Here is a 27,774-nt window from a genome sequence, read left to right as displayed (position 1 = left end):
TTTCTGAGCGCACACACACACACACACACCGGAAGCACGCGCACAGAAAGCTGTGTGTCAGACGGAGCATCGAGTGAGTATTAAACAAAGTTCTCTTTCACGTTTTATTGCACTTAAACTGTCAAATACACACAAGGTTATGTCAAAAACACACATTCACATACTACCCGTCCTAAATAGTATCCGAAAATATAATTAGTATGTCCAAATCATAGTATGTTGAAACTACTATTCTACTATTTCCGGTCAGAATTCTAAGGCCAGATCGGCGCACACTCTAACAACTGATATTGCCCACAACCCATTGCGAGTTGGACGAGGATTCGATTAGAACTACAAATACGGATAAAAAGTGTTAATAAACTACAAACATGACGGATGTGCGAGTCCAACGGTTAAGTACAGAGGTTTAGATTAAGGGGCTTGAGTGATCAATTATCAGTATTTAACCTGACGAAAATATATTTATTCAGTGTTAAAATTTTACATTTTTAGTTTGGTTTCCTCAGCGGTCTATCAGCGTACATCACTGTCAGAATGAGTGAGATGGCCAATCAAATCAAAGAAGGCGGGGCTTACGGTTAGTGCCAATTCCAATGCGACACTTTATAGCAGTGAAAGAGTGCGTCCTCCCCACGCAAAAACAAACTTTGGTCCCCTCCAATGTCTAAGACATGGTTACGCCCATGGTCTGTAAATGTAAACAGCAGGGAAAGAAATTGCATGTGTGTATTAGACATAGACTGTAAAAAAATATGGAGTAGTGTCCGTGACGTCACTCATAGGATCTGAAGAGCAGTTTTGAAGCGCAAAGTCGGGTCGAGCTGGCCGTCGCCATCTTGTCTGCGTGTCACTCCCGGATAACAGAAAATGGGCAAAGAGGCGGGACGTGGGCGGAGCTGAGGTGACGTGATGACTAAAAGACAGCAGACATACAACAATCCACCTGTCACTCACAGTGGCCACGCCCTTAATTATACAGAACTTTAAGGCTTTATATAATGTAAACGAATGAGTTATACAAAAATTTCTCCTCCCTCACAGTCGTCATGAAGGGCAAAATTAGCCGTACAGACCAAAAGCACAATGTGTCCCAGACTGTAAACATGTGTTGTTCTGCTGTAAAGTTGGCCATTTTAACATGAGCTCAATGAGATTCTGCTCCTTCTGGAGCCGCTCTCTAGTGGCCAGACCATGAACTGCAGTTTAAGTCACTTCTGTATCGGCTTCAAGAGAAACTGCGGGAGGAGCCGCTTGATATTAGATCAGCAGTGTAATATATTGTACCTACTGCTATATCTGGTGTTAATATGAATGCTCTGGTGAGGAGATAAACATGGACGGGGTCTATGCTAATAGGGCGGAGTCTATCAGCAGTCATGGGCGGGGCCTAAGCATTTGTGACGTCACAAAAGATACAATCTGCAAACTGATTATTCTGAGACACTGCTTATGATTTATGGGGATTAAAAAAAAGAGTTTTACCATTATAAGGTTGTGTACAACCTGCTAACACACACATATGTTCAAGTGAATTTAATATAATTGGTCCCCTTTTTTAAATATATGCATATATATTTAATATATTAAGTATAATAATTTTTTTTTTTTAACTCATGTTCCTGGTCTTTTTGTTTCTTCATAATGTTTCATTAGTGTAATAACTTGCTCCGCACTGAACAGACTTTCCTTTTGACGTTTTTCAACCCCTTCCTTCCCGGTTGTTGTTTGGAAAGCACATTTTTAACATGAATCGATTACTTTATTGTGACTCTGAACAATAAGCAGGAACCAAAAAATACATCCAACATCTTAAAAAAAGAGCATTTTAATAGAGAAATTCAATTCTGTAATTCCATAAGGCAATTTCTGAAGCATGTATTCTGTCAAGGAACTGTCATAACCGTTGTGTATTTTGCAGTCAATAATTCTGTAAGCCTATCTAATGTAGTGTATTTGTGCTCGTGATGTGAATGTGCTGGTCCAGTGTTAGAGGACAGTTCTCTGGAAGTGCAGTTTTTTGTCCAGTTCTCGCAGTTGTTCGATGAAGCCGGAGTTTGGGCAGATGTTCCTGTGTTGTGCGACGGCTTTAATGGCTTCCACCAGCGTCATGTCCTCGTGGATCATCAGATACGCCAATACCAGCGACGATGAGCGACTCAGACCCATTGCGCAGTGCACAAGAACCTTACCTAGGGGAAAAAACTATATAAATGTCTACAAACTACAATTTGAATTCATCAAAAACATGTCCTGATCATATTTCACCCACTAATCAAAAGAAATATGAAAATGTAATTTGTTTTTATCTTAATTTGCATAAAGAAAATGACTAAATTATATTTTGCATAACACTTTTTTTTTTTTTTTTGCAGTTTGACATGGTTCCCTCCCTCAAATTCTCAGTTCCGTAATGCACTGATAATTTGTGAACATAATGAACTATATATACACCGATCAGGCATAACATTATGACCCTAATAGTGTATTGGTCACCATTTTGCTACCAAAACAGCCCTGACCCATCTCTACTAGACCCCTGAAGGTGTGCTGTGGTTTCTGGCACCAAGATGTTAGCAGCAGATCCTTTAATTCCTGTAAGTTGTGAGGTGGGGCCTCCACGGATCGGACTTGTTTGTTCAGCTCATCCCACAGATGCTCGATTGGATTGAGATTTGGGAAATTTGGAGGCCGAGTCAACGCCTCAAACTCGTTGTTGTGCTCCTCAAACCATTCCTGAAGCATTTGTGCTTTGTGGCGTCGCATTATCTGCTGAAAGAGCCACAGCCACCAGGGAATACCGTTTCCATGAAAGGCTGTCATCAATGAGCCTCGGCCGCCCATGACCCTGTGGCCGGTTTTCCACTGGTCCTCCATGATCCTGTGGCCGGTTCTCCACTGGTCCTCCATGACCCTGTGGCCGGTTCTCCACTGGTCCTTCATGACCCTGTGGCCGGTTCTCCACTGGTCCTCCATGACCCTGTGGCCGGTTCTCCACTGGTCCTTCATGACCCTGTGGCCGGCTCTCCACTGGTCCTCCATGACCCTGTGGCTGGTTCTCCACTGGTCCTCCATGACCCTGTGGCCGGCTCTCCACTGGTCCTTCATGACCCTGTGGCCGGTTCTCCACTGGTCCTCCATGACCCTGTGGCCGGCTCTCCACTGGTCCTTCATGACCCTGTGGCCGGTTCTCCACTGGTCCTCCATGACCCTGTGGCCGGTTCTCCACTGGTCCTCCATGACCCTGTGGCCGGCTCTCCACTGGTCCTTCATGACCCTGTGGCCGGTTCTCCACTGGTCCTTCATGACCCTGTGGCCGGTTCTCCACTGGTCCTTCATGACCCTGTGGCCGGTTCTCCACTGGTCCTCCATGACCCTGTGGCCGGTTCTCCACTGGTCCTCCATGACCCTGTGGCCGGTTCTCCACTGGTCCTCCATGACCCTGTGGCCGGTTCTCCACTGGTCCTTCATGACCCTGTGGCCGGTTCTCCACTGGTCCTTCATGACCCTGTGGCCGGTTCTCCACTGGTCCTTCATGACCCTGTGGCCGGTTCTCCACTGGTCCTTCATGACCCTGTGGCCGGTTTTCCACTGGTCCTCCATGATCCTGTGGCCGGTTCTCCACTGGTCCTTCATGACCCTGTGGCCGGCTCTCCACTGGTCCTTCATGACCCTGTGGCCGGTTCTCCACTGGTCCTCCATGACCCTGTGGCCGGCTCTCCACTGGTCCTTCATGACCCTGTGGCCGGTTCTCCACTGGTCCTCCATGACCCTGTGGCCGGTTCTCCACTGGTCCTCCATGACCCTGTGGCCGGCTCTCCACTGGTCCTTCATGACCCTGTGGCCGGTTCTCCACTGGTCCTTCATGACCCTGTGGCCGGTTCTCCACTGGTCCTTCATGACCCTGTGGCCGGTTCTCCACTGGTCCTCCATGACCCTGTGGCCGGTTCTCCACTGGTCCTCCATGACCCTGTGGCCGGTTCTCCACTGGTCCTCCATGACCCTGTGGCCGGTTCTCCACTGGTCCTTCATGACCCTGTGGCCGGTTCTCCACTGGTCCTTCATGACCCTGTGGCCGGTTCTCCACTGGTCCTTCATGACCCTGTGGCCGGTTCTCCACTGGTCCTTCATGACCCTGTGGCCGGTTCTCCACTGGTCCTTCATGACCCTGTGGCCGGTTCTCCACTGGTCCTTCATGACCCTGTGGCCGGTTCTCCACTGGTCCTCCATGACCCTGTGGCCGGTTCTCCACTGGTCCTCCATGACCCTGTGGCCGGTTCTCCACTGGTCCTCCATGACCCTGTGGCCGGTTCTCCACTGGTCCTCCATGACCCTGTGGCCGGTTCTCCACTGGTCCTCCATGACCCTGTGGCCGGTTCTCCACTGGTCCTCCATGACCCTGTGGCCGGTTCTCCACTGGTCCTCCATGACCCTGTGGCCGGTTCTCCACTGGTCCTTCACTTTTGATAGAGACTAACACATCAACTCTGAGGACGAAATGTTCACTTGCTGCCTAATATATCCCACCCACTAACAGGAGATGAAGAGATGATCAGTGTTATTCACTTCACCTCATAATGTTTTGTCTGATCGGGGTATATATATAAATAAATCACCATTGTGATGAATTAATCGATGGTTAAACTTAAAATGACCCATGAAAGTAATATCATGATGCAAAAAATCTTAGTGGTCCTAAAAACTGACGTAATTTTCTACATGTAAAATGTAAGATATAAATAATTTCACAGTAAATTCTGCAATTTTTTTAATGTTCATCAGTGTTCACTCTCCTCACCTCCAGGGGTGGTCATGGCACTCTTGATAAACTTGGCAGCGGCGTAGAAGAAGGGGCTCAAGTCAAACGAGGGCATATCGAACGCCTCCACGCCGCGATATGTGATTTTAGTGTCTCTGTAGTAACTGGCTCCTGTGTTAACGTTGAGCTTCCCGTGAGCTGCGTTCAGCACGTATGTGATGTTCAGGGACTGTAGCATGTGTTTGTCCTTCGCTGCGTACCTAAATGAGATTCAAGCACAATACATGCAGACAGACACTTATTATATACCTTTTTTATTTCATATATTGCACATTTACAATGCACGATGGGGAACATATTCGTAATGCACACTTTGCGAAGGGATCCTATTATGCTTTTTTTTTTACATAACTCTCTTTAGTGTGTGAATGTGAGCATGAAAAGGTCCCTCCAGCATGAGTTCTTCTCTATATCAGTGTCTGTGTTTCTGAACTCCCTGAAATGCCTCCATTGTAGCCTTGAGTTTTCTTCCGGGAACCGACACATCACAATATTCCTCATTATAATAATAAATAAGCAGAATAAAGGGGCGGGGCCTGGCTGAGGTAGTTGAAACTGGCGGTTATGGTAAGGGGGCGAGACATTTCCTAAACACGCTGGAAGCGCTTGACCAATCACAACACACTGCTCCAGCCGACCAATCAGAGCACAGTGTGCTTGTCAGAAGGCGGGGCTTCATAGAGAAAGGAAGTAAACAGAGTGTTACTGACAGACTGGGAAGAGAGGAGCCGCAACACTGGAGAAAATGAGGAAATAATCAACATTCAGGCAGGAAAACCTGCTTTAGTACAGCCAAAAAACAACATCAAGACTTTGAAAAAGGGTATAATAGGTTAGCCTGGCTTCGCCCTCCTATGTAGTTCTGCTTAATTTAAATTTTCCTTTAGTACGTCGTCTGGGTTTACGGTATATTCATCTAGATTTTTAACCGGTCCAATCAGTGAACACGGAGTGGCTGAGAACGATGAGGTTGATGCGCTAGTTTGAGTTGTAGTTCAGTAATGGCGGCGGAGAAAGATGCGAGCGAAGCCATTCGGTCCGTTGTGGCAAGACTGACGAATATCCAGAAGTTAAAGCCGGAGCAAGAACAATCTTTGCTGAGTTTTGTTGGTGGCCATGATGTTGTGTCCCTCCTCCCCTCGGGGTTCGGGAAAAGTTTTCCAGCTCGTTCTGTTAGTGGTGAAGGAGTTGGCTAAGGCGAACGCATGACATACGTCACGACTAAACGTTAGCGATTGGCTATGGCAGATCCAGAGTGACTCTTGGCAGATCCAATAGTTTTAAACTTCAACAGAATATCCGCCTTCAAGGAAGTAAACGCTTGTCAATGGAGAGTGGGCAGACTCTATGTACATATGAAATGTACAAGAGTCTGGTAGGACCATAATAGGTCCCCTTTAAATTATTTTTTGAGAATTTGAAATAGTATGATTCAATGGACTCGCTTTAACAAAGATGTAAGACATGATCAGATTAAAAAAGTAAATATTTTGACAGGATAAGTTTCCTGCCTTTCTACTGTTTTATGAATTTCTTGAAAAATTCACAAAATTAGTAAAGTAAAGGAAGGTTTACATTTGAATATTATATATTTAGCCATCAGAATTACCATATTCACAATTCAAAATGTTCTTTAAAAACAAAATATCTTCTAAAATATTATAATTTGAATTATTATTATACATTTTAGGTGAAAGCCAATTAAAACCCCCCACTCAAAATGTTGAGGTTAAATTAGCATTAGTAGAAAAGGTGTGCAAGAGTTTAAAGGGATAGTTCACCCAAAAATTAAAATTAGCCCATAATTTACTCTCCCTCAAGTCATCCTAGGTGTGTATGACATTCTTCTTTCAGACGAATAAAGTTATATTATATTACAGTTATATTATATTATTATATTGAGTTATATTACTAAAGTCCAGGCTAATCCAAGATTTATAATGGCAGTAATAGTTGCTCTGTTTTTGAAGTCCATAAAAAGTGCATCTGTCCGTCATATAACTGCTCCACACGGCTCTGGGGTGTTAATAAAGGCCTTCTGAAGCGAATCGACGCATTTGTGTAAGAAAAATATCCATATTTAAAACTTTATCAAGTTAACTTTCGAACCGACCGCCTTCCCTGTTTAATTTATGGAAAAATTGTTGAAAGTGCCCCTGCCGATCGAAAGACTAACGCGACCAGGTCGACTCGTCATGACGTCACGAACACATCTTGAGTTTCACTTTCAACATTCAACACTTTTCCATGGAAGGCAGTCGGCCGAAAGTTTACTTGATAAAGTTTTAAATATTCATATTTTTCTTACACTAATGCATCGATTCACTTCAGAAGGCCTTTATTAACACCCCAGAGCCGCGTGGAGCAGTTATATGATGGGCAGATGCACTTTTTATGGACTTCAAAAACAGAGCAACTATGAATCAAATTCTAAAGCTTGGATTAGCCTGGACTTTTGTAATATAACTCAGATTTTATTTGTCTGAAAGAAGAATGTCATATACACCTAGGACCGGCGTGTTGACTCCGATTGTTCGAATATTACAATTAAATAATACTTAAATCGATATGTCATCCTCAATAAACCCGTCTCCGGCGTGTTGCCTCCGATCATTCGAATATTGCACTTTAATAATTATCTAATCAACATCATCCTCAATAAACCCGTCTCCAGCATGTTGCCCCCGTTCCCTCGAATATTCTGATCTATTATGACCTCCGAGCTGTAGAATAATAATAATAATACGCTATTTGTTAATTGGCCAGAGGAGAACTGGCACCCCGACTGAGCCTGGTTTCTCCCAAGGTTTATTTTTCTCCATTAGGTCACCTGATGGGGTTTTGGTTTCCTTGCCAATGTTGCCTCTGGCTTGGCGTGCTCAGTTGAGGACACTAAATTTTTCAACGAAACATCGAAATACATCTAAATAATAAACTAAATTAACCATTTAAACTAAATTACTGATCTAATTATTGATATAAAGCCCACACTGTCACTGTATGATAACTGAAATGAATTGATGACATCAGCGTTTTTTCCAGAATGGCTATACGGCTGAATAAAATGATGCTGCATTATTTTCCTGTTTAACACTGTAAAGCTGCTTTGAAACAATCTGCATTGTTAAAAGCGCTATATAAATAAAGTTGACTTGACTTGACTTGACTAGGATGACTTGAGGGTGAGTAAATTATGGGCTAATTTTCATTTTTGGGTGAACTATCCCTTTAAGGAAACACAAAATACATCTCAAATTAAAATCTCTTCTTTAAAAATTCGACGACTGGGTTTTGACTTTTGAATGTGAAAGATTTGCCTCGTACTGAAACAACCCATCAACCGAGTTCCCCCAAAAATCAACTGATTGATTTTCTTACATGTCTCCGATGTATATTCCAGGCCTGACCTCGTCCAGATGGCCGCTGGTGCCAGGTTTGACCCACAGCAGTCTCTGGAGCTCAGAGGCTGGAGGCGTCTCATACCTGCCGCCCCTTCCGTCGCGTGGCATATCGGCCCGCCGCTGTACACCTGTCCTGAGAAGCACAAACAACTCAACAGTTCTTGCTCTTTTCGGTCACGCAAAAATTATTTACAAAAAGGCGAAACAAACACCATAACAGTAGTCCATACACTCTAAAAAAAAAAAAAGGTTCTATATTGCACCAAAAATGGTTCTTGGCTCGTAATCACAGGGGAACCTTTTTTGGTGCTATATAGCACCAATTTTGGTTCTTCAGTGGTTCTTCAGCGGTTCTTCAGAGGTTCTTCACCGGTTCTTTGACTAAGGTGCTATATAGCACCTCTGAAGAACCGCTGAAGAACCACTGAAGCACCAAAATTGGTGCTATATAGCACTAAAAAAGGTTCCCCTATGATTACGAGCCTTTTTTTTTAGAGTGTACTCTCATGCTATATTGAGGAACTGGTGAAATTTGAGCAGCTATTGTTTGTAAACAATAGCATTTACAAGTGCACAAAGGTTTTGTGCGATAGTCTGTGTTACCGGTGTTCAGGTGAAACATCACATTACTTGGCACCGCCCCCACCGTCGTTTTGATTTTTATATACACTCTAAAAAAAAAGGCTCGTAATCATAGGGGAACCTTTTTTAGTGCTATATAGCACCAATTTTGGTGCTTCAGTGGTTCTTCAGCGGTTCTTCAGAGGTGCTATATAGCACCTTAGTCAAAGAACCGGTGAAGAACCTCTGAAGAACCGCTGAAGAACCTCTGAAGAACCGCTGAAGAACCACTGAAGCACCAAAATTGGTGCTATATAGCACTAAAAAAGGTTCCCCTATGATTACGAGCCAAGAACCATTTTTGGTGCAATATAGAACCTTTTTTTTTTTAGAGTGTAGTAATAAAATCATTTCGTTCAGTTAGAGAACAGACACTACAATTAAAAACAGAACGTGTCTGCTCAATACAGTGTGAGGCGAACGAGAGTCGCAGACCGGCAGCAGGAGTCAGATTTCATTCCCGCCCTGGAATTGGCGCTAATTCTAAACCGAAAGTAAAATGGCCACGACCGCACAGTCATGTCCAGTCTGGCACGTTTTAAGTTAATTCCTACCGAAGCTCAACTTCCATAGGAATTCATTGAAAAGATTTGCTTTGCTCCGCTCCGTTATGAATGTCCGAGCGGCCGCGTGCATTTTACTTTCGATTTAGAATTAGCGCCCCTGTCGGTTTCCTCACCGTCACATCCCGATTTGACACCGTCATTGATCACAACATGGTGAGTTTGAATATATGCAAGCACAAATGAAATTTGAATACATGACAAAACAATATATTTTGTTATTTTTGACCTTTTCAGAGTTTGATGTCTCACTGAACACCTTGATCGGGGAAACACCAGCTCAGACATTCTGCAAAACTCTTTATTTTATGTTCCATGGAAAAAAAGGAAGCCACATAAACAATTTGAAGGTATGTTTTCATTGTTATTGGATAATTACTTTAAGCTGAAGGATTGAATCATGCTATTATTTGAATCAAACATCGTTTTACAACAGTATGATGGAAAATTCAACTTTAGACCGTGCAGCTGATAACTGATATTAAAACTGCTAGTTAGTGAGTTTTCAGGTCTCTATGATAGTTAAGACCATCTTTTGGTAACACTTTAGTATGTGAAACACATATTAATTATGACTTTTGCATAAACTCCTTATTACTGCTTATTAATAGTAAATAAGTTGTTAAGATGAGGTATTGGGTAGAATATGGTCATGTATTAATATGTGCTTTATAAGTACTAATAAACAGCCAATATCCTAGTACTATGCATGCAAATAAACAAACATTAATAGTGAGAATTGAACCCTAAAATAAAGTGTTACCCATCATTTTCCTGCAAAACTTTCCACTAAGTATTAGCAATGAATTCTGTGATGTTTTATGGTATTAGTTGGTTGTCTCACCTTGAAAATAAATAAAATAAAGTGCTACAAATCACTTTAATATCAAACATTTTAATAATGCAAATTATATAACACTTTACAATAAAGTTTAATTTGTTGACATTAACAATGAACAATCCTACAGCATTTATTAATCTTAGTTAATCAAGATTTACTAACACATTATTAAAATCAAAAGTTAACATGAGTTAATGCACTATGAACTAACATGAACATGTTTAACATTAACACATGTTAATAAATATATTGCTCATTGTTAGTTTATGTAATACATTAACTAATAAGACCTTATTGTTAAGTGTTACCAAATGGTCAAATCAAGGAACTTTTCCTTAAAAAACAAGCTGACATAAGATGTAAAGTCTTGTTTTCTGGGGGACAAAATTACAATTAAGTGTTTTTTAGACAAAAACAAATATCTGCCTAAGGGATCATAAAAATAAAACTTTAAATTAAGTTATCATTTTCTTGTTTAAACTTGAGTATATTTAATACATTTCTCTGCAAACCATACTTAATAACATATCTCATTTTAATTTAAGGATGTTTTGATATTTGAACTAGAAAACAGTGAAAAGATGACTAATATGTTCTTGTCATTGCGTAATTAGTCAAGTTATAATAAAGTTAAAGTGCCATTATAAGCATCAATCAAGCATGCTTGTGCTTAAATAACAGTTTTACACATTGCAAACCAAATATACTTCATTATAACCTATGTATATGTACCACTAGCAGTATTTACTCAAGTTAATGCATCTATTGAATGAATCTAAAACGCATTTTCAAAGACAAACAGACTCACATTGTGTTGAGGAACAGCTCATCAGAGTGTATGAATGCATGCGTATGTGTGTATGACGTGTTGTTCAAGCTGACGACTTTATCTATTTATATATATAATGTTATATATAACACTCTTTCTTCATGCTCCTGATCTAGAAGCACCACGGAGCGGATGAAACCATATAAGATCATCTGATAACCTTTGTAATATCACACTGATATTATAGCGAATACAGACAGAGCGACGATTCTGCTTATTTTCACACGCTGCGGTCGCCCTCATCTGTGTCCGAGTAACAGCGTCTTAAATTAGACAACCTCATTCCCACAGCGGCCAGTTAAAAATACATCCGCTCTCTGAGCTCGTCATCAAAGTCAACACAAGTGAGCGCATTTGCTGCACAGCTGCTTTTTATTTATAATAAACCGTATATTCATAGAATAAAACTCTACAGAACTACAGGAGTAAAATGTACACTGCAAAAAATGCTTTTCTTACTTAGTATTTTTGTCTTGTTTTCGGTACAAATATCTAAAAAATATTACATTAAGAAGCATTTACTAGACAAGCAAAAGTTTTTGTCTTGTTTTGGGGGGGGGGAAACTCAAAATTAAGGGAGTTTTTGCTTGAAATAAGCAAAATAATCTTAATTCAAACAGAAAACAAGATTATTATGCTGACCCCATTGGCAGATTATTTTGCTTATTTTAAGCAAAAACTCCCTTAATTTTGAGTTTTTTTCCCCCCAAAACAAGACAAAAACTTTTGCTTGTCTAGTAAATGCTTCTTAATGTAATATTTTTTAGATATTTGGACTGAAAACAAGACAAAAATACTAAGTAAGAAAAGCATTTTTTGCAGTGTACAGTAAATTATCAAGAGTTCTGAAAGTCAACATGAAATCAAGATTGGCTTTATTTACTTAATACATGTTCAATTTATGAGTGCATGTTATTTGAACATTTGCAACATATAATTTAATTTACAATGCACACTATCATTGAAAAGATTGAGGTCGGTAATGTTTTCATGCAGCAATTATGCAATCAATTGATCGGAAGTGACATTAAAAACACTTATAATGTGACAAAAGATTATTTTGAACATTCAAAGATCACAGTTTCCACAAAAATAAGCAGCACAACTGTTTTTCAACATTGATAATAATCATAAATGTTTCTTGAGCAGCAAATCCTCATATGAGAATGATTTGTGAAGGGTCATGTGACACTGAAGACTGGAGTAATGATGATAAATTCAGCTTTGATCACAGGAATAAATGACACTTTAATGTATATTCACATAGAGAACAGATGATTTACACTGGAGTAATATTTCATAATTTTTACTGTATTTTTTATTAAATAAATGCAGCTTTGGTGAGCAAAAGAGACTTTTATCTAAGGCCAGATTTATTAATTATGACAAATTTTGACTTTTATCCTCATTATTTTTAATTATGACAAACTTATTCGAAATTATGATGTCGAAATTGACATAATTGTTGTAATAATTTCAATTTATGTCATTATTTAGATTTGTCATGATTGAATCAAGTCATAATTTCAATTTAGTGTGTCAATTTTTACTTTTTAAGAGGTAATTTTTACTTGGTATTCCAGAATTTTGACTTTTTATGTCATAATTTCTACTTGTATCATAATTTTGTTTTAGTATGTCATAATTTTGACTTTATCCTAATGTGTTAAGTCTTAAGGGTCATGTGACACTGAAGACTGGAGTAATGATGATAAATTCAGCTTTGATCACAGGAATAAATTACACTTTAAAGTATATTAAAATAGAAAAGAGTTATTTTCAATTGTAATAATATTTCAAATTTTTACTGTATTTTTCAGCAGATAATTGCAGCCTTGGTGAGCAGAAATGACTTCTCCGAAAACATTACAAAATCTTTAAAAAAAAACAACGTTTTGAACGGTAGTGAATGTCACATTTGCGTGATTCTGTAGTGCTTTGGTCCTGTTGTGTGTGTGTGTGATGGTCCTGAGTCCGCCGTACATGGAGGTAGTGTGTGTGTATTTACTAAACGGCCCTTTAAATTAATTCTGTACTATGCATGTGACGTACATGTTCAAGCCTTTCACTGTATATACACTATATTGCAAAAAGTATTGGAACACCACCCAAATATCACTGAGTTCAGGTGTTCAATCCCTTCATGGCCACAGGTGTATAAATCAAGCACTTCCTGTGGCCTTCAGATGAGCTCAAGAACAGTGTGTAGAGCTTCATGGAATGGGTTTCCATGGCCGAGCTGCTCATCCAAGCCTTACATCACCAAGTGCAATGCAAAGCGTGGGATGCAGTGGGGTAAAGCGCGCCGCCATTGGACTCTAGAGCAGTGGAGACGTGTTCTCTGAGTGACCAATCACGCTCCTCTGTCTGACAATCCCATGGACGAGTCTGGGTTTGGCGGTTGCCACGAGAACGGGACTTGCCTGACTGCATTGTGCTAAGTGTAAAGTTTGGTGGAGGGGGGATTATGGGGTGGGGTTGTTTTTCAGGTGTTGGCCCCTTAGTTCCAGTGAAAGGAACTCTTAATGCTCCACCAAGACATTTTGGACAATTTCATGCTCCCAACTTTGTGGGAACAGTTTGGGGACGGCCCCTTCCTGTCCCAACATGCACCAGTGCACAAAGCGTCTCCATAAAGACATGGATGAGCGAGTGTGGTGTGGAGGAACTGACCTCAACCCGATAGAACAGCTTTGGGATGAATTAGAGCGTAGACTGAGAGCCGGGCCTTCTCATCCAAGGTCAAAAATCCCCATAAACACACTCCTAAACCTTGTGGAAAGCCTTCAAAGAGCTGCAAAGTGTGGGCCAATTCCTGTGCATGTAAAGGCAGCCGTCCCAAAACTTTTGGCAATATAGTGTATATATATATATATGGAGTGCTGCATTGTGTAGCTTCACCCACAGTCAAATCTCATTGGTCCAAAATCACTTCTGGCCTGGTTAGGATGTGATGTTATGATCGTTCATCATTATTTCCATCATGTGATCAGTCCTGTCGTTGTTCATTCACAGGAGGACACATTTTCTGTGTTTCCTCTTCCTCTGCAGGTCCAGATCCAGCAGCAGAGCCAGGAAGTTCCTGTTGGGATAGATGGCTCGTTTCTGGACGATGCGGCGGATGGCCGTGTGCAGAGGCATGTCGTGATACAGCATCAGGTACGCCAGCACCAGCGACGAGGAGCGGCTCATTCCCATGATGCAGTGCACCAGAACTTTTCCTATGAGAAAAAGATCAGATTTGGTTATATACAGACGTTATGATTTGAATAGCCTGTTCCTTGCTGGTAAAAATAACACCCGTAATTCATTGCAATGATCCATTTGACAGTCTCTTGAGCTCACTGCTATTAATAAAGTCTCTAGAGCCACTGCTGAGGAGACGCAGCTCCAGAGTCCAACGCCACGACCTTCAGGCAGGTAAAACCCTTCATGTTTTAATGTTCTTGAAAGAAGTCTCTTTTACTCACAGAGGCTGCATTCAATTGATCAAAAATACAGTAAAATTATGAAATATTATTCCAGTGTAAATCATCTGTTCTCTATGTGAATATATAGTAAAGTGTCATTTATTCCAAAGCTGAATTTATCATCATTACTCCAGTCTTCAGTGTCACATGACCCTTCAGACTTAACACATGATTAGGATAAAGTCAAAATTATGACATACTAAAGCATAAATTATGATATACTGTGAGATAAAAAGTCGAAATTCTGGAATACCAAGTCGAAATTACCACTTAAAAAGTAAATATTGCCATACTACGTTGAAAGTATGACTTGAGTCACAATTATAACAAATTGAAATTATTACGTCAATTATGTCTCAATTTCAACGTTATCTCATACTTATGACTTTAAGTCATAGTTTCAACTAAGTGTGTCATGATTTTGACTTTTATCCTCATTATTTTGATAGATAAAACTATTGACTCTTCTTGTCTGCTCACCAAAATTGCACTTATTTGATCAAAAATACAGTAAAATTGTGAAATATTATTCCAGTGTAAATCATCTGTTCTCTATGTGAATATATAGTAAAGTGTGATTTATTCCTGTGATCAAAGCTGAATTTATCATCATTACTCCAGTCTTCAGTGTCACATGATCCTTCAGACTTAAAACATGATTAGGATAAAGTCAAAATTATGACATAGTAAAAAAAAATTGATATATTAGTAAAAATGATGACATAAAAAGTCAAAATTCTGGAATACCAAGTTGGAATGATCACTTAAAAAGTAAACATTTATATACTTAGTTGAAATTATGACTTGGCTCATCATGATAAACAGAAATTATGACAAATTTAAATTATGTCAATTTTGACTTGTCAATTTCAACAAAGTGTGTCATCATTTTGACCTTTATTCTCATTATTTTGGCCTTAGATAAAACGACTGAAGCCTCTCTTCTGCTCACCAAAGCTGCAAAAATACAGTAAAAATATGAAATATTATTGCAGTGTAGATCAGCTGTTCTCTATGTGAATATATAATAAAGTGTCATTTATTCCTGTGATCAAAGCTGAATTTATCATCATTACTCCAGCCTTCAGTGTCACATGACTCTTCACTAATCATTCTAATATATTTATAATATTTATTTGATGATTGGAAAGTTTTGAAATCGATTATTTTGTATTATCTGTCACATTTGATCAATTTAATGCACCCTTGCTGATTAAAATTATTAATATCTTTTTGAATTTTGAATGTTAGTGTATGTGCACATTTAAAGTAGAACTTTATCATTATTTTTATATTTTTACTAAACGGCTGAGTAGAAAAAGCATTTTTTTATGCTTTGCAACATTACATTTGCAACACATTTCACTTCAGTATTGTATTGTGGAACAGGACAGCACTGCCAAAATGGGCTTGCAAATTCTCTTCCATTTTTCTTCTGGTGAACTGATGTGATGATGTAAGATGTGTTTCGTATCAGAATGTTTGACCTAAAAGTGGAGGCTGACGATTAAGTTCACCCTCCAGAGCATCTCCACGAATCCAGTGTCGGCGCTTGATATTTATTGTTGCAGAATTGAGCAGATTTAAGACATGCATCCACTACATTAGCAGCCGAAATGCTAAACTGCTGTTTGACTATTGGTTAACACGTATAAACCTGAAAACAAAAGTCATCATTTGTATGAAAGATCATAAAGACAGACTTGATTTAGAATAACATGCCCTGATTAATCACACACAGTTCGTCCAGGTATGGAATTCCAAAGCTGACATAATAATAAATAAATATACATAGTACTTATACTTTTATTTCCTAATTTATGTATAATTGTATTATTACTATTACTATTATTAAGTAAAATAAAAGTGAAAATAAAAAAATAAAAATAAAAGTGGAAATAAAAAAATAAAAAAATTAATGTAGAAATAAATAAATAAAAAATAAATTAATGTAGAAATAAATAACAGTGGAAATAAAAAAAATAATTAATTAATAAATAAAAAAAATGAAAAAATAAATGAAGCTGGAAATAAAAAAATAAATGAATGAAGAAATAAAAAAATTAATAAATGTGAAAATTAATAAATGTAGAAATAAATAAAAGTGGAAATAAATAAATAAAAAAAATAAATGTGAAAATAAAAAAATTAAATAAAAGTGGAAATAAAAAATGAAATAAGTGGAAATAAAAAAATACAAAAAATGAATGTAGAAATAAATAAATGAAAAAACAAAAAAAATAAAAAAAATAAATGTAGAAATAAATAAAAGTGGAAATAAAAAAATTAAAAATAAATAAATGAAGAAATAAATAAAAGTGGAAATAAAAAAATAAATAAAAAAATGTAGGTGGAAATAAAAAAAATAATGAATGTAGAAATAAAAAATAATAAATGTGAAAATAAAAAATAAAATAAAAGTGGAAATAAAAATAAATAAAAGTGGAAATAAAAATAAATAAAAGTGGAAATAAAAAATAAATGAATGTAGAAATAAAAAAATAAATGTAGAAATGAATAAAAGTGGAAATAAATTTAAAAATAAATAAATGTATAATTAAATAAATGTGAAAAATAAATGTATAATTAAATAAATGTGAAAATAAATAAATGTAGAAATAAATAAAAGTGAAAATAAATACAAGTAGAAATAAATAAAAGTGGAAATTAATTTAAAAATAAATAAATGTAGAAATAAATAAATGTAAAAATACATAAATGTAGAAATAAATAAAAGTGAAAATAAATTAATTTAAAAATAAATAAATTACAAAATAAATAAATGTGAAAATATTTTTTTTTAACAAAATAAAAGTGAAAATAAAAAAATAAATGAATGTAGAAATAAATAAATTAAAAAATAAATAAATGTGGAAATAAATAAAAGTGGAAATAAATACATTTAAATAATTAATTAATTAAAACAACGTAGAAATAAATAAATGTAAATTAATAAAAAAATTACTAAATGTGGAAATAAATATAATTGTACCGAAATAAGGAAATAGTAGTATAAATCCTCCTTTATTTAGTCTCTTCAGTGAAGTCTTACCGTCAGGAGTGTTGAGAGCCTTGTGGATGAAATCTGCGGCCGGTTTGAAGTACACATCCAGATCAAAGTGTGTGGAGTCGTCGGCCGGGATGCCGCAGTAGATGAAGCTGGAGCCGTAGTAGTGCTGATCCGCGATGCTTCCTCTCTTGGAGTGAGCGGCGTTCAGGATGTGAGTGATGCCCAGATTCTGCAGCGCGCTCCGGTTCTGGGCGATTCCTCTGCATGATGCAGGGACGGGTCATACATCAGCACCACACACACTTTTCACCGCACAATCACTTCCCCATGGACACATTGCTGAATATCAGAAATTCCCTCCGAAATGTAATATCCTGTTTCTCTTAGAAATCCGTTTATGGAAGTAAAATGCATTGGATCATAGTTTGAAGATGACCTAAACGCTTCATTGGACATCTGTGATATTTGAAAGATTGATATTATATACATCACAGAAGTATGAAGAGCGTGTCTTTATTAGATCATGTACAGAAGTGGCCAAAATTGTTCAAATGTGTTCAATATTTTGTAAGCAAGATATTTTGAAACATGCGAAATTGTACAACAGTCATACAATTACACTCTAAAAAAATGCTGGGTTGAAAACAACCCAAGTTGGGTTGAAAAGGGACTAACCCATTGAAAGGGTCGTTTTAACCCAGCGGTTGGGTTAAATGTTCGCTTACAACAACCCAATTGCTGGGTTAGTCCATTTACAACCCAACTTGGGTTGTTTTTAACCCAGCATTTTTTAGAGTGATTATGAACACATGCAAAAACAAGAGAGAACCAATAAAATATTAATAACTGATTATGTTGCTGCCTTAAATTAAGTACAATCAGCTTGGATGTTTAAGTCATTTTAACTTAAATTACATTAAACCGACTTAAAGAAGGAGTTGAATCTTGTATATATTTTTTTTGGGGGGGGTGCTTAACTTATTTTGATGAGTTGAGAAACATATGTGGTCATAATTTATTGATCATGTAATTTTTTTCAACAGTGATGTGTTCCCTGTCAGCTTTTTGTTTTTCTATGTGTTTTTGTGCCTTTAAGTAATTTAGTCAGATAAATATTTGTTCTTCCCATATATTTAATATATATATATATATATATATATATATATATATATATATATTATACACCCTTATTGAAACTATCAAAATGGAATATATATATTGGTGCTGTAAAATTATATATATATATATTTATTTATATATTTATTAGGGCTGTCAAAAGATTAATCGCATCCAAAATAAAAGTTTGTGTTTACATAATATGTGTGTGTACTCTGTTAATTATTATTTATATATAAATACACACATTCATGTATATATTTAAGAAATATTTGCATGTATATACATTTATATAATCTATAATATATATAAATATAAATGTTTTATATATAAAAATAATATTTTTTTCTTAAATATATACATGCTTGTGTGTGTATTTATATATAAAAAATAATTAACAGAGTACACACACATATATTATGTAAACACAAACTTTTATTTTGGATGTGATTAATCACGATTAATCTTTTGACAGCCCTAATATATATATATATATACACATGCAAATATTTCTTAAATGTATACAAGAATGAGTGTGTATTTATTCATAATAATAATTATACACCGTACACACATATATATTATGCAAACACAAACTTTTATTTTGAATGCGATAAATCAATCCCTTTTAATTACACCCTAATTCAATTAAACGATGTACTTTTAAAAATTATTATATTTGAATTTATTAAATAATTTTAAATGACTTTTTAGGCACTTGAAATTAAATTAAATTACTTTTTAAATAAAAAAAACTTTTAGGCACTTGAAATTAAATTATTAAAAATTACTTTTGAAATAAAAAGCTCTTTTTCACAGTACAAAAAAAAAAAAAGTAAAAGTACATGCATTGTTAAATATAACATAAATCTCGTAATCATCTAAATTATAACTATTGATAGTTTAATTGTAATCAGGTGGTTAAAGACCGTCATCATTGGCCAGTGCTGTATAAATGTGTCGTGTTTAAACCAGTATTAATGTGTTAAAGCGCTTGTACTCACACATTCCCGATGTACAGGTTTGGCCAGACCTCGTCGATTTGATGCAAGTTTAACTTACACGAGTCCAAAACCTTCTCCAGGTCCTTGACTGACATGTACTCTTTCCTGCTGTATTTACGGGCCATCACTGCTTTACCCGCCAAACAGACAAAGAGTGTGTGTTCATAATGATCTGGCCGGCGCTCCTGACCCGCCACAACAGTCTCTCACTGATCCAACACAACAGCTGATGCCCAATTTAGTGCCTCAGTGTGCAGATAGTCTTACTCTCAGAGACCCGATGTACACACACATGTACACACACTCCACTAATTGTACACAGACGTGATTATCTGATGCGTTATGTTTTCGTCCTAGTGGCATTTAAAGAAACGCAAAGTATCTATAATTTAAGTCATTGTTCACTGATCTTTTTCATATTTTCATTCAGATTTAAAAACTGGTGCTTTGGAAATCATACAAGATCTTTTTGGTGATTAACAGACACTATAAACTGTTGTTATATGCAAATGAGCAGCAAAGATTAGCAGGAATGTGTGTATATAAACTAAAGTTCTCCTGTTGTTTCCCACAGATGAAATGCCAGCACACGGGTTTGGACAGGACGGTGAGTAAAGGATGACAGAATTTTTATTATTGAGTTATTATTGAGTTATGGTTCTGCTGATCTTCTGAAGGTTTTGGTTAATGCCAGGCAAAAAATATAGATTGATATCAATTAAACTGACAGTTGTGGGTAAATATAGGCTAACAAAACACCCCAAAGTACAAAACTACACAAAAACATTTTAAATTAAATTAATTAAATAATTTAAAATGTTTAAATAATACAAAAAAAAACGTTTAGGCACTTTAAATTAAATATTTTAATTACTTTTTAAATAAAAAAAAACTTTTAGGCACTTTAAATTATTTTTTTTATTATTTAAAATTACTTTTTAAATAAAAAAAACTTTTAGGCACTTTAAATTAAATAAAATAAAATAATTACTTTTTAAATAAAAAAAACTTTTAGGCACTTTAAATTAAATTAAATAATTACTTTTTAAATAAAAACATTTTTAGACACTTTAAATTAAATAATTTTAAATTACTTTTTAAATAAAAAAACTTTTAGACACTTTAAATTACATTAAATAATTTAAAATTACTTTTTAAATACATTTTTTTTAGACACATTAAATTAAATAAATAATTACTTTTTAAATAAAAAATGTTTAGGCACTTTAAATTAAATTAAATAATTTAAAATGACTTTTTAAATAAAAAAAAACCTAGGCACTTTAAATTAAATTAATACAAAAATAAAAAAGGCACTTTTAGGAACCTTGTATTGTTTTTCACAGTAAATTATAAGTACAAAAAAAAACATTTTACAGTAAAAGTACATGTATTGTTAAATATAAAATAAATGTCTTAATCATCTAAATTATAACTAAATAATTGAATATCTAATTTCATTGTAAATTCTAAAGTACATTGTAAAGTCTAAAAACTCACTGAAAAAAAAAACAGATTTTTTGTGCAAGTTTTTACACAGATTTTTAAGTACGTTTCAAATATGGAATGAAGTAAAATCTACTTAATAACTAAATTAAGTTCAATTAAAGAAAGTAATTTCTACTTAGTTGATATCTACTTAGCAATACTCGGTTTCAAGTACATTTTACTCAAACAATACAACACTGAATCAAGCCATCATTAAACCTCTAAGTAAATAATTCAGTAGATATTGTGTAGACAACATAATAGAAATAATGTGGTACCCACCCGAACACAGAGACATCAATACAACACAATAACAGTTTTATTGCCTGAACTAAGGTAGAGTTGAGTTTTGAGTTTTTCCTGCTGTACACTCTCAGAAAAAAAAGGTACAAATGCTGTCACTTGGGAGGTACCTTTTCAAAAGGTACACTTTTGTACTTAAATGGTGCATATTAGCACCTTAAGTGTACATATTAGCACATAAAGTGTACATATTAGCACCTAAAGTGTACATATTAGCACATAAAGTGTACATATTAGTACCTAATGTATTAGCACTTAAAGTGTACATATTAGCACATAAAGTGTACATATTAGCACCTAAAGTGTACATATTAGCACCTAAAGTGTACATATTAGCACATAAAGTGTACATATTAGTACCTAAAGTGTACATATTAGCACCTAAAGTGTACATATTAGCACCTAAAGTGTACATATTAGCACATAAAGTGTACATATTAGCACATAAAGTGTACATATTAGCACATAAAGTGTACATATTAGTACCTAATGTATTAGCACCTAAAGTGTACATATTAGCACCTAAAGTGTACATATTAGCACATAAAGTGTACATATTAGCACATAAAGTGTACATATTAGTACCTAATGTATTAGCACTTAAAGTGTACATATTAGCACATAAAGTGTACATATTAGCACCTAAAGTGTACATATTAGCACCTAAAGTGTACATATTAGCACATAAAGTGTACATATTAGCACATAAAGTGTACATATTAGTACCTAATGTATTAGCACTTAAAGTGTACATATTAGCACATAAAGTGTACATATTAGCACCTAAAGTGTACATATTAGCACCTTAAGTGTACATATTAGCACCTAAAGTGTACATATTAGCACATAAAGTGTACATATTAGCACCTAAAGTGTACATATTAGCACATAAAGTGTACATATTAGTACCTAATGTATTAGCACCTAAAGTGTACATATTAGCACCTAAAGTGTACATATTAGCACCTAAAGTGTACATATTAGCACATAAAGTGTACATATTAGCACCTAAAGTGTACATATTAGCACATAAAGTGTACATATTAGTACCTAATGTATTAGCACCTAAAGTGTACATATTAGCACCTAAAGTGTACATATTAGCACATAAAGTGTACATATTAGCACCTAAAGTGTACATATTAGCACATAAAGTGTACATATTAGTACCTAATGTATTAGCACTTAAAGTGTACATATTAGCACCTAAAGTGTACATATTAGCATCTAATGTATTAGCACTTAAAGTGTACATATTAGCACCTAAAGTGTACATATTAGCACATACAGTGTACATATTAGCACATAAAGTGTACATATTAGCATCTAATGTATTAGCACTTAAAGTGTACATATTAGCACCTAAAGTGTACATATTAGCACATACAGTGTACATATTAGCACATAAAGTGTACTTATTAGTACCTTAGGTGTACATATTAGCACCTAAAGTGTACATATTAGCACCTAAAGTGTACATATTAGCACCTAAAGTGTACATATTAGCATCTAAAGTGTACATATTAGTACCCAAAGGGTACATAATAGTACATAAAGTGTACATATTAGTACCTAAAGTGTACATATTAGCACCTAAAGTGTACATATTAGTAAATAAAGTGTACATATTAGCACCTAAAGTGTACATATTAGCATCTAAAGTGTACATATTAGTACCCAAAGGGTACATAATAGTACATAAAGTGTACATATTAGTACCTAAAGTGTACATATTAGCACCTAAAGTGTACATATTAGCACCTAAAGTGTACATATTAGCACATAAAGTGTAAATATTAGTACCTAAAGTGTACATATTAGCACCTAAAGTGTACATATTAGCACCTAAAGTGTACATATTAGTACCTAAAGTGTACATATTAGCACATAAAGTGTACATATTAGCACCTAAAGTGTACATATTAGCACATAAAGTGTACATATTAGTACCTAATGTATTAGCACCTAAAGTGTACATATTAGCACCTAAAGTGTACATATTAGCACCTAAAGTGTACATATTAGCACATAAAGTGTACATATTAGCACCTAAAGTGTACATATTAGCACATAAAGTGTACATATTAGTACCTAATGTATTAGCACCTAAAGTGTACATATTAGCACCTAAAGTGTACATATTAGCACCTAAAGTGTACATATTAGTAAATAAAGTGTACATATTAGCACCTAAAGTGTACATATTAGCACCTAAAGTGTACATATTAGTAAATAAAGTGTACATATTAGCACCTAAAGTGTACATATTAGCACCTAAAGTGTACATATTAGCACCTAAAGTGTACATATTAGCACCTAAAGTGTACATATTAGTAAATAAAGTGTACATATTAGCACCTAAAGTGTACATATTAGCACCTAAAGTGTACATATTAGTACCTAAAGTGTACATATTAGCACATAAAGTGTAAATATTAGTACCTAAAGTGTACATATTAGTACCTAAAGTGTACATATTAGCACATAAAGTGTACATATTAGCACCTAAAGTGTACATATTAGCACATAAAGTGTACATATTAGCACCTAAAGTGTACATATTAGTACCTAAAGTGTACATATTAGCACATAAAGTGTACATATTAGCACCTAAAGTGTACATATTAGTACCTAAAGTGTACATATTAGCACATAAAGTGTACATATTAGCACCTAAAGTGTACATATTAGCACATAAAGTGTACATATTAGCACCTAAAGTGTACATATTAGTACCTAAAGTGTACATATTAGCACCTAAAGTGTACATATTAGCACCTAAAGTGTACATATTAGTACCTAAAGTGTACATATTAGCACATAAAGTGTACATATTAGCACCTAAAGTGTACATATTAGCACCTAAAGTGTACATATTAGTAAATAAAGTGTACATATTAGCATCTAAAGTGTACATATTAGCACCTAAAGTGTACATATTAGTACCTAAAGTGTACATATTAGCACCTAAATTGTACATATTAGCACCTTAAGTGTACATATTAGCACCTAAATTGTACATATTAGCACCTTAAGTGTACATATTAGCACCTAAAGTGTACATAATAGTACCTAAAGTGTACATATTAGCACCTAAAGTGTACATAATAGTACCTAAAGTGTACATATTAGCACCTTAAGTGTACATATTAGCACCTAAAGTGTACATATTAGCACCTAAAGTGTACATATTAGCACCTAAAGTGTACATATTAGCACCTTAAGTGTACATATTAGCACATAAAGTGTACATATTAGCACCTAAAGTGTACATATTAGCACCTAAAGTGTACATATTAGTACCTAAAGTGTACATATTAGCACCTAAAGTGTACATATTAGTACCTAAAGTGTACATATTAGCACCTTAAGTGTACATATTAGCACCTAAAGTGTACATATTAGCACCTAAAGTGTACATATTAGCACCTAAAGTGTACATATTAGCACCTTAAGTGTACATATTAGCACATAAAGTGTACATATTAGCACCTAAAGTGTACATATTAGCACCTAAAGTGTACATATTAGCACCTAAAGTGTACATATTAGCACCTAAAGTGTACATATTAGTACCTAAAGTGTACATATTAGTACCTAAAGTGTACATATTAGCACCTAAAGTGTACATATTAGTACCTAAAGTGTACATATTAGTACCTAAAGTGTACATATTAGCACCTAAATTGTACATATTAGCACCTTAAGTGTACATATTAGCACCTAAAGTGTACATATTAGTACCTAAAGTGTACATATTAGCACCTTAAGTGTACATATTAGCACCTAAATTGTACATATTAGCACCTTAAGTGTACATATTAGCACCTTAAGTGTACATATTAGCACCTAAATTGTACATATTAGCACCTTAAGTGTACATATTAGTACCTAAAGTGTACATATTAGCACCTAAATTGTACATATTAAAGTGTACATATTAGCACCTAAAGTGTACATATTAGCACCTAAAGTGTACATATTAGTACCTAAAGTGTACATATTAGCACCTAAATTGTACATATTAGCACCTTAAGTGTACATATTAGCACATAAAGTGTACATATTAGCACCTAAAGTGTACATATTAGCACATAAAGTGTACATATTAGCACCTAAAGTGTACATATTAGTACCTTAAGTGTACATATTAGCACATAAAGTGTACATATTAGTACCTAAAGTGTACATATTAGCACCTAAAGTGTACATATTAGTACCTTAAGTGTACATATTAGCACATAAAGTGTACATATTAGTACCTAAAGTGTACATATTAGTACCTAAAGTGTACATATTAGCACCTAAATTGTACATATTAGCACCTTAAGTGTACATATTAGCACATAAAGTGTACATATTAGCACCTAAAGTGTACATATTAGCACCTTAAGTGTACATATTAGTACCTAAAGTGTACATATTAGCACCTAAATTGTACATATTAAAGTGTACATATTAGCACCTAAATTGTACATATTAGCACCTAAAGTGTACATATTAGCACCTAAAGTGTACATATTAGTACCTAAAGTGTACATATTAGCACATAAAGTGTACATATTAGCACCTAAAGTGTACATATTAGCACATAAAGTGTACATATTAGTACCTAAAGTGTACATATTAGCACCTAAAGTGTACATATTAGTACCTTAAGTGTACATATTAGCACCTAAAGTGTACATATTAGCACATAAAGTGTACATATTAGTACCTAAAGTGTACATATTAGCACCTAAATTGTACATATTAGCACCTTAAGTGTACATATTAGCACATAAAGTGTACATATTAGTACCTAAAGTGTACATATTAGCACATAAAGTGTACATATTAGCACATAAAGTGTACATATTAGCACCTTAAGTGTACATATTTGCACATAAAGTGTACATATTAGCACCTAAAGTGTACATATTAGCACATAAAGTGTACATATTAGTACCTAAAGTGTACATATTAGCACCTAAAGTGTACATATTAGTACCTAAAGTGTACATATTAGTACCTAAAGTGTACATATTAGCACCTAAATTGTACATATTAGCACCTTAAGTGTACATATTAGCACCTAAAGTGTACATATTAGTACCTAAAGTGTACATATTAGCACCTTAAGTGTACATATTAGCACCTAAATTGTACATATTAGCACCTTAAGTGTACATATTAGCACCTAAATTGTACATATTAGCACCTAAATTGTACATATTAAAGTGTACATATTAGCACCTAAATTGTACATATTAGCACCTAAAGTGTACATATTAGCACCTAAAGTGTACATATTAGCACCTAAATTGTACATATTAGCACCTAAAGTGTACATATTAGCACCTTAAGTGTACATATTAGCACATAAAGTGTACATATTAGCACCTAAAGTGTACATATTAGCACATAAAGTGTACATATTAGTACCTAATGTATTAGCACCTAAAGTGTACATATTAGCACATAAAGTGTACATATTAGTACCTAATGTATTAGCACTTAAAGTGTACATATTAGCACATAAAGTGTACATATTAGCACCTAAAGTGTACATATTAGCACCTAAAGTGTACATATTAGCACATAAAGTGTACATATTAGTACCTAATGTATTAGCACTTAAAGTGTACATATTAGCACATAAAGTGTACATATTAGCACCTAAAGTGTACATATTAGCACCTAAAGTGTACATATTAGCACATAAAGTGTACATATTAGCACATAAAGTGTACATATTAGCACATAAAGTGTACATATTAGTACCTAATGTATTAGCACCTAAAGTGTACATATTAGCACCTAAAGTGTACATATTAGCACATAAAGTGTACATATTAGCACATAAAGTGTACATATTAGTACCTAATGTATTAGCACTTAAAGTGTACATATTAGCACATAAAGTGTACATATTAGCACCTAAAGTGTACATATTAGCACCTAAAGTGTACATATTAGCACATAAAGTGTACATATTAGCACATAAAGTGTACATATTAGTACCTAATGTATTAGCACTTAAAGTGTACATATTAGCACATAAAGTGTACATATTAGCACCTAAAGTGTACATATTAGCACCTTAAGTGTACATATTAGCACCTAAAGTGTACATATTAGCACATAAAGTGTACATATTAGCACCTAAAGTGTACATATTAGCACATAAAGTGTACATATTAGTACCTAATGTATTAGCACCTAAAGTGTACATATTAGCACCTAAAGTGTACATATTAGCACCTAAAGTGTACATATTAGCACATAAAGTGTACATATTAGCACCTAAAGTGTACATATTAGCACATA

At 34.9% G+C, this 27,774-nt stretch overlaps 1 protein-coding gene across 6 annotated transcripts; it reads right to left on the bottom strand.

The window, feature by feature from the left end:
- Window positions 1–1,745: 1,745 nt before the first annotated feature.
- On the bottom strand, window positions 1,746–21,509 carry LOC307116876 (dual specificity phosphatase 29-like). 6 transcript variants are annotated; one of them, XM_079801360.1, is made up of 5 exons: window positions 11,054–11,324; window positions 9,634–9,703; window positions 8,198–8,353; window positions 4,799–5,019; window positions 1,815–2,192 (listed from the first exon to the last, which is right to left on the bottom strand). In XM_079801360.1, exons 2-5 carry the CDS (start codon window positions 9,690–9,692, stop codon window positions 1,990–1,992), a joined length of 639 nt encoding a protein of 212 aa, XP_079657486.1. In that variant the 5' UTR covers window positions 9,693–9,703; window positions 11,054–11,324; the 3' UTR covers window positions 1,815–1,989. The 6 variants fall into 6 exon arrangements, with proteins under 6 accessions (XP_079657485.1, XP_079657488.1, XP_079657486.1 ...); XM_079801359.1 differs by lacking the exons at window positions 9,634–9,703; window positions 11,054–11,324 and adding an exon at window positions 19,675–19,924 and having other exon boundaries at window positions 1,746–2,192; XM_079801362.1 differs by lacking the exon at window positions 9,634–9,703 and having other exon boundaries at window positions 1,746–2,192; window positions 11,054–11,321.
- Window positions 21,510–27,774: the final 6,265 nt, after the last annotated feature.

This window comes from Gobio gobio (genome assembly GCF_949357685.1).
Source record: "Gobio gobio genome assembly, chromosome: 20".
Classification (NCBI taxonomy): domain Eukaryota; kingdom Metazoa; phylum Chordata; class Actinopteri; order Cypriniformes; family Gobionidae; genus Gobio; species Gobio gobio.
Note: the sequence above shows the minus strand (reverse complement) of the source record. Positions and strands in the feature narration are given on the sequence as shown.